This window comes from Octopus bimaculoides, chromosome 7 (assembly GCF_046866305.1).
Source record: "Octopus bimaculoides isolate indiv1 chromosome 7, ASM4686630v1, whole genome shotgun sequence".
NCBI classification, from domain to species: domain Eukaryota; kingdom Metazoa; phylum Mollusca; class Cephalopoda; order Octopoda; family Octopodidae; genus Octopus; species Octopus bimaculoides.
The window spans coordinates 4,565,389-4,580,306 of NC_142934.1; the positions used below are offsets into that span (position 1 = coordinate 4,565,389).

Consider the following 14,918-nt stretch of genomic DNA (forward strand, 5'->3'; position numbering starts at 1 on the left):
TGTTGCTCTTTTTCTTTGTCATCTTCTTTGCTGTCTTCTTCATTGTCCTCTTCTGCCTCATCTTCTTCGTCTTCATCATCATCTTCTTCAATGTTTCCTTCTTCATCTTCTTTATCTCCTTCTTCATCTTCTTCATCTTTGTCTTCTTCTTCATCGCCTTCTTCCTCTACCAGTTTTATGTTCAAACCAGCTAGATCTGGCCTCTCACACTTACCCTACAATGTCATTCTAAACATAAACAGTCACATCATCAAAATCTCAAAGCTAAAAGATAATGCACGATTAATTCAAAATACGGTTTGCTTTGCTTCAGAAGACACATGGCGCTAAGTAAAATCATGGTCACCCATACTTACGGTTTGTCCTTTATGGCCATGTGCCCCCCCACTCCCTCTTTCAGCCAAGAGATCCTTGTCTTGTGGGCTCATTCCATGTAAAAGCACCCATGCTGGTGCTACATGAAAGCACTTGTGCCATGTAAAAGGCACCCATGCCAGTACCATGTAAAAGCACATGTGCTGGTGCCACATAAAAGCACCATGTAGGTTTCATGTAAGAGCACCCATGTTAGTGCCACACATGAAGCACCTGTGTTGGTGCCACATGTGAAGCACTGGTGCCACGAAAAAGGCACCCAGTACACACTGTAAAGTGGTTGATGTTAGGAAGGGCATCCAAGCATAGAAACGGTACCAGGGCAGACAACTGGAGCCTGGTGCAGCCCTCCAGCCTTGCCAGTTCCCTGTCAAATCGTCCAACCCATGCCAGCAGGGTAAAACAGACTATGATGAATGCTTATAAGATTTACAATTAACAGAATAAATTGAACGCAAAAGGGTTAAAGGCCCTCATCTTGACAATTTTGTTAGTCCATCGGTAGAGAAATGGTTTATTGATGAGTCAATAGAGAAAACTACTTCATTGCTGCCCTATAACAACAACAAAGTCAGCTTTATTATAATTTAAGCAAACATACAGCAAGTGAATAAAATGCCTGCTCTGCTATTTTCCACACTCCACAGCTTATTGCAGTGATGCAATGAACTGCAGTGGTTTGGAAGCCCTCCAATTAGTGTTGGTAAATTCGTTTAGTTTCGTGTTGGAAATTTATTACATTGGAACTTGAGTTAAAGTTTTATTTAACTCGAGTGAATTAGAGTTTAAGATTTCGATTGTTTAGCAAACTGGGCAACTGGAATTTATTATATCCTGATTGGAATTTCTTCCTGTCAAATGTAATTTAGTCACATGTTCTGCTCTCTAAATTTGACATCCGCTATTCCATGCTTGCATGATGCAAATGGAATTTGCTGAGGCAGATTTTATATATGTATATATATATGATAGGCTTCTTCCAGTTTCCATGTACCAAATTCACTCACCTGAAACTATAGCAAAAAGGCGGCGAGCTGGCAGAAACGTTAGCACACCTGGCGAAATGAGTTCAAATTCCGCCAAGGTTAACTTTGCCGTTCATCCTTTCGGGGTCGATAAATTAAGTACCAGTTATGCACTGGGGTTGATGTAATCGACTTAATCCCTCTGTCTGTCCTTGTTTGAATCCCTCTATGTTTAGCCCCTTGTGGGCAATAAAGAAACATGAAACTATAGCAAAATGCCACAGGGTGGGATTGAACCTGAGATGACATGGTTAGGAAGCAAGCGTCTTAACCATACAACCAAGCCTGGCATAAACGACTGATGAAGATTCTGTTACATTCCAAGACAAAAAAACTAGTTGAGATATATTATATGACACTAAAAATCATTTGAAATCATTTCTATTGTGTGCGCCTGTGTGTGTGGCCTTGTGTTGACATCATGTGATGGCTGTAAACAAGCATCACTGTTATACAAGTAAGGTTGTTCATTTCCAATTTTTCGTGAACATTTGTCTGTCATGGGAAAATGTTACCTTGCTTGGAAACTGTGAACGTTGGTGACAGGAAGGACATCTGGCTGTAGAAAATCTACCCCCAACAAATTCCACCTGACCCAGGCAAGCATGGAAAAGTGGAGGTTAAACTCATCAAGGTAGTGCCCCAGCATGGTCCTAGCATGGCCCCAGTCCAGTGACTGAAATAAGATAAGGTGTTTTCTTGCATGAGTTTAAATAAAAATTCTGAGTTCAAATCTAGTCTGGAACCCTGTACACATCCAGGAGCAAGTCATCTGATAACAATTAAAGACCAAGCTTATCAAAACTCGATCTTAATGTAATTAATTATTTTCTCTCTAAAAAGGAAATTAATTGTGAAAACAATTATAATTTTACAGAAGATAGAAGTTGTAACGACATCGACCATTATCTGTTTTTAATTTTTATACTTGCAGTTGTCTGGAGTGGCCATCCTCGGGGTCGGAGTATGGATGGTTGTTGACCCCAACATCGTAAACCGGTTTGAGATAACGGTGGAAACGGAAGACCCGTACTTCAGGACATCATCCTACATCTTAATAGCGTTTGGTGTATTTGTTTTCCTCGTTGGGTTCTGTGGATGCTGTGGAGCAATCCGAAAGAGCAAGTGTCTTCTCGGATTTGTAAGTAATTGCCATCTTATCTTCTTTCTTTTCTTCTTATTTATATTAGTCTCTCTCTCTTCTTCGGCAGAGTTGTTCATTCTATTTAACCCTTTAATATAGTGGTACTTAACCCCTTTTTTTTTTTTTTTTTTCTAAGGACCCTTTTGATCCCTATTTTACTCAGGTGGACACTCATAGTTATTTAATGTTTAAAATAATCCTATTATGTTTTTACTTTGAATGGAAATAGATGAAGGTTAGTGACAAGAAGAACTTCCAGCCATAGAGAATTCATTTCAGTAAATTCCATCTAACCCCTAAAAGCTTGAAAAAGTGAATGTTGAAACAATGACGTTGAAGTCACAAACCTGTCCTGAGTAGAGATGCCCAACTCCCCACTCATTAGATATAACAGAAGATGAATGCCAGCGTTAAAAATAATTCAGATTTTGTTAAGGACACTTTAGTACTGTATTCACAAGTCATGAGTATGAGGGGGGGGGGGAGTTCTTGGTTTTGGGTAAAAGAAAAGAGAGGAGGAACAGTTGATTATGATTAAATAAGTACCAGTTACGCACTGGGGTCGATATAATTGACTTAATCCGTTTGTCTGTCCTTGTTTGTCCCCTCTATGTTTAGCCCCTTATGGGCAATAAAGAAATAAGAAACATTAGCACGTTGGGCGAAATGCTTAGCGGTATTTCATTTGCCACTACGTTCTGAGTTCAAATTCCTCTGAGGTCAACTTTGCCTTTCATCCTTTTAGCATCGATAAATGAAGTATCAGTTGCATACTGGGGTCAATCCAATCAACTTCCCCCCCCCCCCGCTTCCCGAAAATTTTGAGTAGAAAAGAATATAGTATGTCAAAGCAACTGGAAACTGATAAGTATTTTGATGACGTAGAGCAAGTTCTGAAGCTGTGTGAAATAGTGCAGTGATGCACAAGTGGTGCACTGCATATAATTAATCTTCATACTTCAATAAATGCAGCAAGCTGTCAATCAGTGTTAGCATGTCAGACAAAATGCTTCATGGGATTTCTTGCCACTCTTTATATTTATTTCTTTATTGCCCACAAGGGGCTAAACATAGCGGGGACAAACAAGGACAGACAAAGGGATTAAGTCGATCAGATTGACCCCAGTGCATAACTGGTACTTAATTTATCGACCCCAAAAGGATGAAAGGTAAAGTCAACCTTGGCAGAATTTGAACTCAGAATGTAACGGCAGATGAAATACCGCCAAGCATTTCGCCCGGTGTGATTCTGCCAGCTCGCCACCTTAATATATCGCCACCCTTACATATCACCGAGGTCAACTTTACCTTTCATCCTGTCAGAGGTCAATACCGTAAAGTACCAGTCATGTACTGGGGCTGATATAATCGACTTGGTCCCCTCCCCTCAAAAACTTCTTCAGCCCTGCAACAGACGGATGTCCTTTCCAGGGGAAATTTGGTAATCTCAGTTAATACACAATGGAAATCAGGGGACCGCTCTTATGAGTCTTTGGACTCATGGAAAATAAAATAAAACTAAACCTAGAGTCCTGGGATCAAATCCTTTGCTCATTGAATAATCATTTCTCTAATTTTTGTGGTTTTTATATTTCTGTGTTCTTTTCTGTTGCAGTATTTCTTCTTCTTGCTGTGCATCATGGCCGGAGAACTGGCTGCAGGGATCTTGGCTGCCCTTTATAAGAAGGAGGTTTGTGCGCTCTTTATATTGCAACACTTTGTAAATGCGCACTGGGTTCACACATGGTTGCAAGCACATGAGTGTGTGTCTGCCTGTACAGACGTGCATGCAAATGTGTGTGTGCTTGCGCATGCGTGTGTGCATGCATATGTTCATGTGTGTGCATTCATGCATGCTTGCACATGTGTGTGTGCATGCATGTGTACATATGTGTGAGTGCATATTTGCATGCATGCGTGTGTGCATATGTGCATACATGTGAGTGTGTGTGTGTGTGCATGCATGCATACACGTGTGTATGTGTATATCTGAGCGTGTCTGGGTTAAGGGTGTGTGTGCGTGCATGCATGTGTGCTCTTGTAATTGTTGTTCAACTTTCAAGTCAGCTCTCATTAAACAGACCTACAATGAAAAAGCAATCCAGCCATGACCGTCCCATTTGGTGAGGGAAGGGAGGTCAGGGACTCATGTTATTCATTGTGCAGCACTTTCTTCCCCACCAAAATGCTGCAATAGTAAGTTGAGGGATTTTTCACTGCTATTGCTAGCTGGACAAGTGATTACATCCAGGCTCCCTCATTTGCTTGCATGTCTTACGTTTTAGTTGCTGCTGAAATTGGGGTGCATTTCATATGCTCAAGGATCTTTTGTGCCATCAAATAGGTAACGGCTCGGTATTTCATTGCTAATCGAACCAAACAGATTAAAAATTTGTCTACAGGAATGAGTGTCAGGGATCCCCGATCAGACTGAAACGAAGGGTGTGTCCCCCTCCCCCTTAGTTTCGTTACTTAATTCTTTTTTTCCTTTTCCTTCTTGCCCTTTCTTTTTATTTCGTTTAAATATTATTCTTTAATTGTAAATATTATGGATTGAAATAATCAAACTAAAAATGAAACAATTAAGAAATTTGCATATGGGTGGCCTAACTTGGCTGATTTATTGACGCATCATTATTTTTTTAAAGTGTATTTTCTGTTATCAACAACGGTATATCTCGTATATAATTTTATAAATTAATCTCACCTGACGATGCTGACTCCACTTTCTTGTTTCAAGTTTTTAGGTTATGCAAATTCGTAGACGCACATGTTCAATATCTTACTATTTTTTCCAGTTTCAAATCACTTTTCTCAAAGAATATCAATCACTCTGATTGATATTTCACGGAGTTAATCTTTTCTTTCGATTCGTTGTATTTGTCGATGCGTGTGTGAATAAGAAACAAAAACAGAAAACCGGGTTCTTGCGATGGGTCAAGGGAAATAACTCATAAAAATAATTTAGAGTTATCTTTCTTGATTGAATCAACGGTTTCTACGATTAGTTCTGTATTAAGTACGACACGATCAAGCTTTATGAAGTTTGGAGCTCGGTTTGCTAGAAATGGCAGCTAAATCTCCCTTAATATACACTCTACTGTCTTAGAAGAAAGGACACGTTGGATAATGAAATTTTGTACCAGAAAAATATTAAAAAGTTTGGATAGTCAATGTTTTTGATCACAAACCTATTTTATTAGGAAAGATTTGACAGCTTCTACTGGTGTGATAGATAATATCCATGGTCTCATTTGCCCATGCTTGAGAATCCTGCTGGAAAGAATAATGATGATTGCTTCAGATAGGACACTAAGGAGGAAATGCCTGAAGTCTTTACCCTCACAACCTTCCTATCTGGCAGAGATGCTGAATGGATGAATTATTAAACTAAAAGATGGAGATGAAGTGTTTCACTGATCTTTTCAATTCTTAATTAGACTTGTTTTTCTTGAGACTGTAATATTGCTCTCTTTAGAATTTGGTTCATATGTGTTGCCAAACATGTGACTCAATATGAATCATGTTGTTGGTTCCATGTAAAAGACACCCAGTGCACTCTGTAGAATGGTTGGCATTAGGAAGGGAAGCTGTAGAACCTTGTCAAAACAGATAAATGGAGCCTTGTGTGGCTTCTAGCCTTGCATCTCATGTCAAAGCGTCCAATCCATGCCAGTATGGGAAGCAGAAATTAAATGCTGATGCCACATGAAAAGTATCCAGCTCACATTGTAAAGTGGTTGGTGTCAGGAAGGGCATCCGGCCATTAGAAACCCTGCCAAAACAGACACAGATGTCTGGTGCCAGCCCCTGCCTGGCTGGCTCCTCTGAAACCATCCAACCCATGCCAGCATGGAAAGCGGACGTTAAACGATGATGATGATGATGGTGGTGGTGGTGATGATGATGTTATTGTCTGGTCTTTTTTTGTTTGCAGATTCTTGGTGAAAACCTGGCAAGTAACCTGCAGAAGTTTGTCAAGACAAAATACGGCACCCCCACCCACCAAGTCACTTCAACAACTTGGGATATCATTCAGATGGAGGTGAGGCATTTTCCTACCAGTCTTTCCCCCCCCCACACACACACACGCCCCCCCTTTTTTCTCCTTCTTTCCATCCCCCCCTCTCTCTTACTTTCTTACATAACTCTCACCTCTCTCTTTCTCTCACATACCCTTCCTTACCTCTCCCTCTCTCTCCTTTATTTCTCTCTTTCTCTCTTACCACTTTCTTTTTCTCTTTCTCTCTCACTTTCTCCCTTCCTCTCTTTCTTTTTTTTCTCTCTCTCTCTCTCTTTCCCGCCCTTTCTCCTTCCTCTTTCCTTCTCTCTTCTCTTTCCTTCTCTCTTCTCTTTCCTTCTCTCTACCCTTTATCTCTCTGTCTCTCTGTCTCCTTCACTCTCTCCCTTTTCTCTCTCCCTTCTCTCTCTCTTATCTCTCTCTTTTTTCTCTTTTTCTCTCACTTTCTCCCTTCCTCTCTTTCTTTCTCTCTTCTCTTTCCTGCTCTCTTCTCTTTCCTTCTCTCTCTCTCTCTCTCTCTCTCTCTTTATTAATTTCTTTTTATTCCAGTCTAATTCATTGGCTAACAATCTTTTAATGGAGGATTAACGATTTCTTTGTGCCTGCTATTTTCAGGGTAAGTGCTGTGGAGCCTTAGGGGCAAGGGACTACATCAACAGCACATGGTACGAAAGCTTCAACAGGACCATGGTGAGTGTGAGGAAAATCCTTCAGTCTTTTCATCTCCTCTTTCAGCATCGGTCTTTCTCACATTTGATGTTAGTCAACAAATGCAGGGGGTGAACCCAAGGAATGGGGGCCTGAGGGGCACATGCCCATCTCAAGAAAAGAAGTGCTCCCTTCTAAATAATGTTATTATTCCCTTTTTGTCCTGGAATTGTACTCCATTCTGACCTTGGGCCCCACTTCGAAAAATTCTAGAGACCCTGCCTGAAAGGGATCTGATTTTCCTTTTAGTCTCTTACTTGCTCTCTGTCATCGTTAATCAACAACTGAAGAATAAATATATAGTGCATGTGTGTGTGTTTATTTGGCAAAAAAAAAAGCGAAATGACCATCCCAATATACAATATTTGTTTCAACAAATGATTTCACATCAGGAGTCTTGCAGCACAAATGTGTGTGTGTGTGTGTGTGTGTGTGTATATATATATATATATATATATATATATATATATATATATATACACACACCAGAGTAAGCACATAAATGCGAAACAAGGTGGAAAAAATAGTACTCAAATACCGGAGGTAGAATAATATACTTTATTATTAAAGCTGCAAAGACTGTTACTCAGAGTTTCACATTCCCATTCATCAGACAGTTTTGGTTCTGTCTGACGAATGGGAAGTGGTGTCAAAAAGTTCCCGGACTAGTTCTGTAGCATGCCAACAGATGCCAGCACACGGTTGCATGTGTAGTGAGAGCTAGCAGTGACCTTCATGAGGCAGTGTGCTGAGTGGCATCACTGTGTTTACTTCACAAGTTATGAAATTTGTGTTTTTGTGGTCACATAGTTGCTGTAGTCTGTGATTTTTGTCAAGGACAGGAATTTGGCACAAAGAGCCAACATAAAATTTTGCGTTAAACTAGGGAAGTTTGCCACAGAGACATTGAGCATGCTTCAGCGAGCTTATGGCAATGAGGCAATGGGTCATATGCAATGTTTCAAGTGGCGATGGGTGCTTCAAAAGTAGAAACATTCCTGGAAGGCTATGAGCAATCTGGAAGACCTGCCAAAAGCATCACCCACCCCAGAAATGTGGAGAAAATCCATCAGCTTGTGTATGAGGATCATTGTATGACAATCAACGACATTGCTGATGTTGTTGGTCTGTCATGTGGGTCCATGCAGGAAATCTTAATGTCTGAATTCTTCACAACAACGATGCGCCCTGACACATGGCAAGCTGGATCTCAGTCAGAAAATCAACACACAGCAGCCTCGTAGAAATTGCCACTTCCTTCATGACAAAGACTCCCCATATAAAACTGATTTGAAGCACCCTCATAACAAGTACTGACAGGTTGAGTTTTTATAGCTTATAGCAAGTACTGTGGCCTCAACGAGAGGACCCATCATACCAAGTACTGGCAGTGTTAACTGGAGAAACCACTATACCAAGTGCTGGTGTCTACTAAAGCAAGGGACAGTGGACCAATGTTAAAAATCAACATCTAGTCATATTCCGCTCAGCATTTTTTTTATAATTCAAAACTATTTCAACTGATTTTTGTCTTTCATTCTGTCAGGGTTAATTTTTAACATAGGCACAAGACCACAAATTTTTAAACAGTATCTATAAACAAATAATTATTATAATGAATTGGTTGGCAGGGTTAAGAAAAACAATACCAGTAATATACTGCAGATGATACAGTCAACTATACTTCTTTTCCTACAATAATTGACATTTTATTCAAGAAATAATGATAATTACATAACAGTGACAAAATGAAGTCAAATGTTAATTATAATGGTGATAATTTTAATAATGATAATGAATATTATTTCTGGAATTAAAATAATAAAGTATGTCTTATTTTTATCAGAAACTGCCCAGGTCTTGCTGTAAGATGTCAAACAACAACCCTCTGGACCCGGAGTATGTTGAGGAGAATGAATGCATTAGCATGATCTCAGAATTCAACACTAAGGTAGGTCTACAGTTGTTATTAATTTAATAGATGGACTTTTCTGTTGTAAATAATAGATGAGGGAGTTACAGCTTCTTGTTGAACAATCGGCACGAATGATTTGTTTCTAGTGATCAAACGTTTGTGTTGTACTTGAGCTCATTTCTGTCATCAAATCTTTTTGATTTCACCAAAAGGGTTTATTATCTTTGTAATAAATATCAAAGGTTTTTCTAAATCACAAAATGATTTTCCTAAACGATTTTTATAAATCTTAAAAATATTTTTGTAAGGTCCACTAACACTAACAGACCCGAATTCAACCTTTGTTTTGTAGGGATGTCGAGATGAAATGGCAAGCTGGATCAGCAAGCACTTGGATATTCTGATAGGTGTTGGCTGTGGTATTGCAGTGTTGGAGGTAAGTATTGTCTCCTTGGGGGCACAGTTGATAACATCACCAATCAGTGCAAAACTGTGACGCTCCATATTAACACACATTACTAACACTTTGTGCTGCCGTTGACACATCAGTAACACTAGTTAAAAAAAAAAAAAAAAAATGCATGTGTGGTAAGAAGTTTGCTTTCCAACCACATGATTCTCGGTTCAGTCCCACTGCGTGGCACCTTGGGCATGTACCTTCTGCAATAACCCCAGGCTAATCAAATCCTTGTGAGTGGATTTGGTGGACAGAAATTGAAAGAAGCCCACCATGTGTGTCTCAGTGTGTTTATCCACCTCCACCACTTCACAACCGGTGTTGGTGTTGTGATGTCCCTGTAACTTAGTGGTTTGGCAAAAGAGACCCCAAGAATAAGAACCAGGCTAAAAAATAAAATAGCTACTGAAGTTGATGTGTTTGACTAAAATTTTGGCCGCAGTCTAATCCCTGAAACAAATAAAGGATAAAAAATTAAACTTAAAGCTTGACTGCACTTAGAGGAAAGTTAAACCTTATTATAAGACTTCATATTAAAATCTGAATGTTGGCATTAGTTGTAGAAAATTGAAAATAAATGAACAGACCCTCACACACAGTTTATTTTGGGGTTTTCAACACACCTGAGACATATAGGCGCAGGTGTGGCTGTATAGGTGCAGGCATAATCCCTTGTGGGCAAGAAATGTAAAATAAAGTTTAGTATAAACAACACAGACATTTTGTAATTTAATAGCTTTCAATGTGATACCTGTTAAACAGAAATTATTTTTATTTAAGCAAAATTTAATAAAATCTAATCATAAGCAAGTGAAATTATGCTAAATACAACTAGATTGAAAACCTTTTCCCCACTGGCCATATCAGCAATTCTGAAAACTTTTGGGTGCAAATTTTATATGAGTTGAAGCTTATTTTTAACAAATTTTATCCTGAAAATCACCTGCGTAAATTACACAGGTGCACAAATTACATGGGTTTTTACAGTATATATATACTCTCTGAGTGGTTGGCGTTAGGAAGGGCATCCAGCTGTAGAAACTCTGCCAAATCAGACTGGAGCCTGGTGTTGCCATCCGGTTTCACCAGTCCTCAGTCAAATCGTCCAACCCATGCTAGCATGGAAAGCGGACGTTAAACGATGATGATGATGATGATGATGATGATGATTTCATCATCCTCATTGTTTAACGTCTGCCTTCCAAGCTGGCATGGGTGGAACGGTTTGACAAGAGCTGGCCAGGCTGGAGCCTGCCCCAGTCTTCTGTGACTGTTTTGGCAGCATTTTTACAACTGGATGCCCTTCCTAACACCAACCACTCAGCAGAGTGGACTTAATGCTTTTTACGTGGCACAAGCACAGGCGAGGTCAGTTTTGGCAAGGTTTTTACTGCTGGATGCCCTTCCAAATGCCGACCACTTTACAGTGTGGACTGGATGCTTTTTAAGTGGCACCTGCACTGACAGGATCACCAAGTAACTTTCAGGACAAAGATCCTTTGAGAGGGGAGGGGGCATTGGAGGAGGTGATCAAAGGCTGGAGTGTCACACACACACACACACACACACACACACACACACACACACACACACACAAAAACACAAACACATACACACCCTGTCTAAGACGTCTTATTCTTCTTTCTTGCAGATGTTTGGCTTGATCGTATCCATCTTCCTGTGCCGAGAAACGAACAGAGAGACTGCTTCCTGTTGATCTGCTATTGATGTTGTTGTTGTTGTTGTTGCTGTTGTTGTTGTTGGTGATATGTGGCCATTTTGCCTGTACTGTCGTGTTGATTCTGCCCCCACCACTACCACTTCCAACCCAAACCTTTCTCTCGTTCCCTTCTTCCTTACCATCTTCCACAATTTAAAAAAAAATACAAAATACACACCAAAAAGAAAAAAAGAAAAAAAAACATTTTTTGCTTCATAAACTTCAATGTTTCCATTATTTTTTTTACTTCCTTTTTTTTTGTAAAAGAAAAAAAAAATAAACATTTTCTGGGTCTAATTTTTTTTACTAATCCTCCTCTTCCCCTGCCCCTACCCACAACTCCCCCACCCCCATGTCCCCAGTTTCTCATTCTCTCCACCCCCATCCCCTCTCTCTTTTAACATGGCATCATATGTCACTGCTGCAATGCTCTTCTTCTTCTTCTTCTCGTCTTACCCCTACCTCCCACCACCACTAGGAATTAACCATACTAACACCATCAGTACCACCACCACCACCACAACCACTGAAATAACCCCTGCTACCAGCAGAATTATGCTATAGATTTGCCACACACTTACATAAACACATAGAATCTACCCAAGTTTCTACGGAGTCGACCGACCATTTTTTCACATTAAACAGCGACAATAATCTATTTTATCTAAATACCAGTAATTCACTTTCACAAACGCAATGGTTAAGTGTTTCGAAAGCATTGGCAAAAACCACCATCTTGATTAAGCATATTTTAATTAACCAGTGGTTATGAAGTAGTTGTTAAGCCTTTTTACTAAGCAGTGGTTGATGATGATAATAATATTAATAATAATAATTATTATAATAATAATAATCTTCCTACTAAATAGAGGCAAATTGAATTTTCTGATCAGAAGTTGTTAAACCACTTTGATTAAACAACAGGTAATCAGATGCAAATGAAAGAAAAATTTAATTTTAAAAAATTTAATTAAATTTAAATAATTAATAGTAGAGGTATCAAACATGTACCCCACTGCTTTTCCTTTGGATTCCAATTATTTTGACAATGTCGATCCCCGCCCCCCAAAAAAAGCATTTCAAAAAAGTTTCAAATCCCACATGCCTGAAATTTTTGGGGTTTTTTTTTTTTTTTTTCATATTTTTCTGGAAGTTGACAATTTTTTTTTTTGGTTCTTTTTTTTCGTTTTTACTTTTTGTCTTCTTTTGAATTCCATGTAGAAAATACAGAGTTTCTGATGATTCTGTAAAAAAAAAAAAGAAAAATTCTAAAACTTCACTTTTACAAAAAATTCCCCACACTGCAGCACAACCTTATTACTTTTTTTTAATTTTTTTTTTTTTTTTTTTTACAAGAATCAGAAATTTTGTCAAAAATGGTGGAATCCAGAAAAAAAAAAATAAAAGAAAATGAAAAAGATGATGAGGTGTCTTTGATGCTTCTTTCTGCCCAACAAACTTTTCCTTTCTTCAAAATAACTTATTTATTCAAATTTTTTTTGTCCCCTAACTCAATAAGTACTAAAACTTTTATCTAGCTAGAAATCCACAAAATATTGAAAATTGTGGTGGCCACTATGATGATTGTATCGGGAATCTGAATGGATTCGTATTTTACAACAAATCTGATGGTTGTATGACTTCTTCCCTTTTCCTTATATTTTCAACCCTTAAGAAGTGTACTAGATAACTTATTTACCCCCACCCCAACAAGCAGTAACAAAGTGACGACCCATTAATCCAGCAATGGCTACCTATTCGACCCACTCAATTTTTCTCTCTCTTTCTATATTTGCCAACAACATCAGTTGATGGTGTGGCTGTTTGTCGGGTCTTGTCTGACCAGATTTTCATTATTGTATAAACAAAAGGATTTAAAATATGATATATATATATAAATATGTATGTATATACATCATATAATGTATAAATAAATATTTATATATATCATATATGTGTATGTTTGAGTATATATATATATCTTTATATCTTTCTACATATATATATATTTATACATACATGCATATATATCTTTATAAATATATACATACATCTTTATATATATATATATATATATATATATATATATATATATATATATTTACATATGTATGTTTATATATATGTGTGTGTATATATGTAAATATATATATTATAGATAAATATATGTATGTGTATGTATATATATATACATATGTATATGTATATATTTATGTGTATGTATGTTTATAAATATTCATATAATTATTGCTATCCTATTGTCTCTCATTTATTGACATTCATGTGGGTGCATTTGATTGGGTGGGTGTGTTCATGTGTGCATGTGTTTAGACATATATATATATATATATATATATATACACACACAAACACACATACATACTCAGCAATATGTGTGTGTGTGTGTGTGTGTATATTAGCAATCTCATTTACATGTGCAATAGCTATTTTCTACAACAATCTTGTATAACATGAAGCATCTGAGAATGCTGAAACAAACTGCCGTGTACTCATTGAAGTTGGTTCTTATTTTGGGGGTTTTTGTTTGGAAGTACTCAACTCCTTGGCTTGCCAACTGCATGAAACAAGCTTTAATTCCTGAAGGTACACCTTTGTCAGTTTGGGTTTGAGAGAAAAGCAATGTTGCTGCTCAAATACTTGAATAAGGGAGCCATTTTCAGCAAATTACCATTGATGGAAAAATAATTAATGAATAAATAAAAGCAGGAAGCTATGGTGAAGGCCCAGTGTATTTAACTAATGATTTAAAATCTCATTAGCAAATGTATTTAGGATCAGCCACCTCTTGAGTGTGTATTATAAAGGATGCATCAATAATGTAGTAAAGATGCTGGACTTTGGTGTAAGCCTGCAACCTTCTAAAATTGAAGAGTTTGATGTTTTTATGGCTTATGAAGTGTAAGAATGGTTTTAATCATAGCAAAGACAAGTGCATCTCTCCCTGCTTGACTCCCAGTTAGATAAAGCATGCAACATGTTATTGATGTATGTCTCAACATCGGTTTTGTCATGAAAATGCTGGAAAATGTTAATGAAATTTTGTGGACAAGCATATATTTGTAGTTGAGCTAATTTAATGAACATATGCTTCTTTTGTGGCATTTTTTGGAGGATCCATCTCAGAGAGAATACCATGTCCTAGGTGCTTCAATATCTTCCAAAACCACATTTGAGTCTTTGCAGCGAGTCCAGCAAAATATGTCAGTGGAATACATAATAGGAAATTGTTGGCAACTGACTGTAGAGAAATTCTTTTGCCGTTGAGGATATAAAAGCTTTTATCCTTATTTCTTGTAAATGTGTACATTGTTGGCATTTTCAGGAGTTTAAGAATTTCTTCATATTTAATCTGGCAGACAATTTCATGGAGATTATACACCTGTTTGTTTTGTAATTTTTTTTTCCAAATATTTTCTTTGAAAATACCATCATATTCTTTAATTTATTATTTCTAAGTCTAAAGATAGCAATCTAGCAGAACCGTTAGCACATCGGATAAAATGCTTTGCAGCATTTCTTCCAGTTCTTTACA

The 14,918-nt window shown here is 37.8% G+C and overlaps 1 protein-coding gene across 6 annotated transcripts in view; it reads left to right on the forward strand.

Annotated features, from left to right (window-relative positions):
• Nucleotides 1–11,646, forward strand: part of LOC106873584 (CD9 antigen) — a 166,583-nt gene extending 154,937 nt beyond the window's left edge. For all 6 annotated transcript variants that reach the window (XM_089354639.1, XM_089354641.1, XM_052969171.2 and 3 more), the window contains 7 exons: nt 2,335–2,541; nt 4,160–4,234; nt 6,482–6,589; nt 7,181–7,255; nt 9,120–9,224; nt 9,541–9,624; nt 11,297–11,646. In XM_089354639.1, the coding sequence (XP_089210765.1) occupies nt 2,335–2,541; nt 4,160–4,234; nt 6,482–6,589; nt 7,181–7,255; nt 9,120–9,224; nt 9,541–9,624; nt 11,297–11,362 (720 nt within the window). In that variant the 3' untranslated portion in view covers nt 11,363–11,646. The remainder of the gene's footprint in view (nt 1–2,334; nt 2,542–4,159; nt 4,235–6,481; nt 6,590–7,180; nt 7,256–9,119; nt 9,225–9,540; nt 9,625–11,296) is intronic.
• Nucleotides 11,647–14,918: the final 3,272 nt, after the last annotated feature.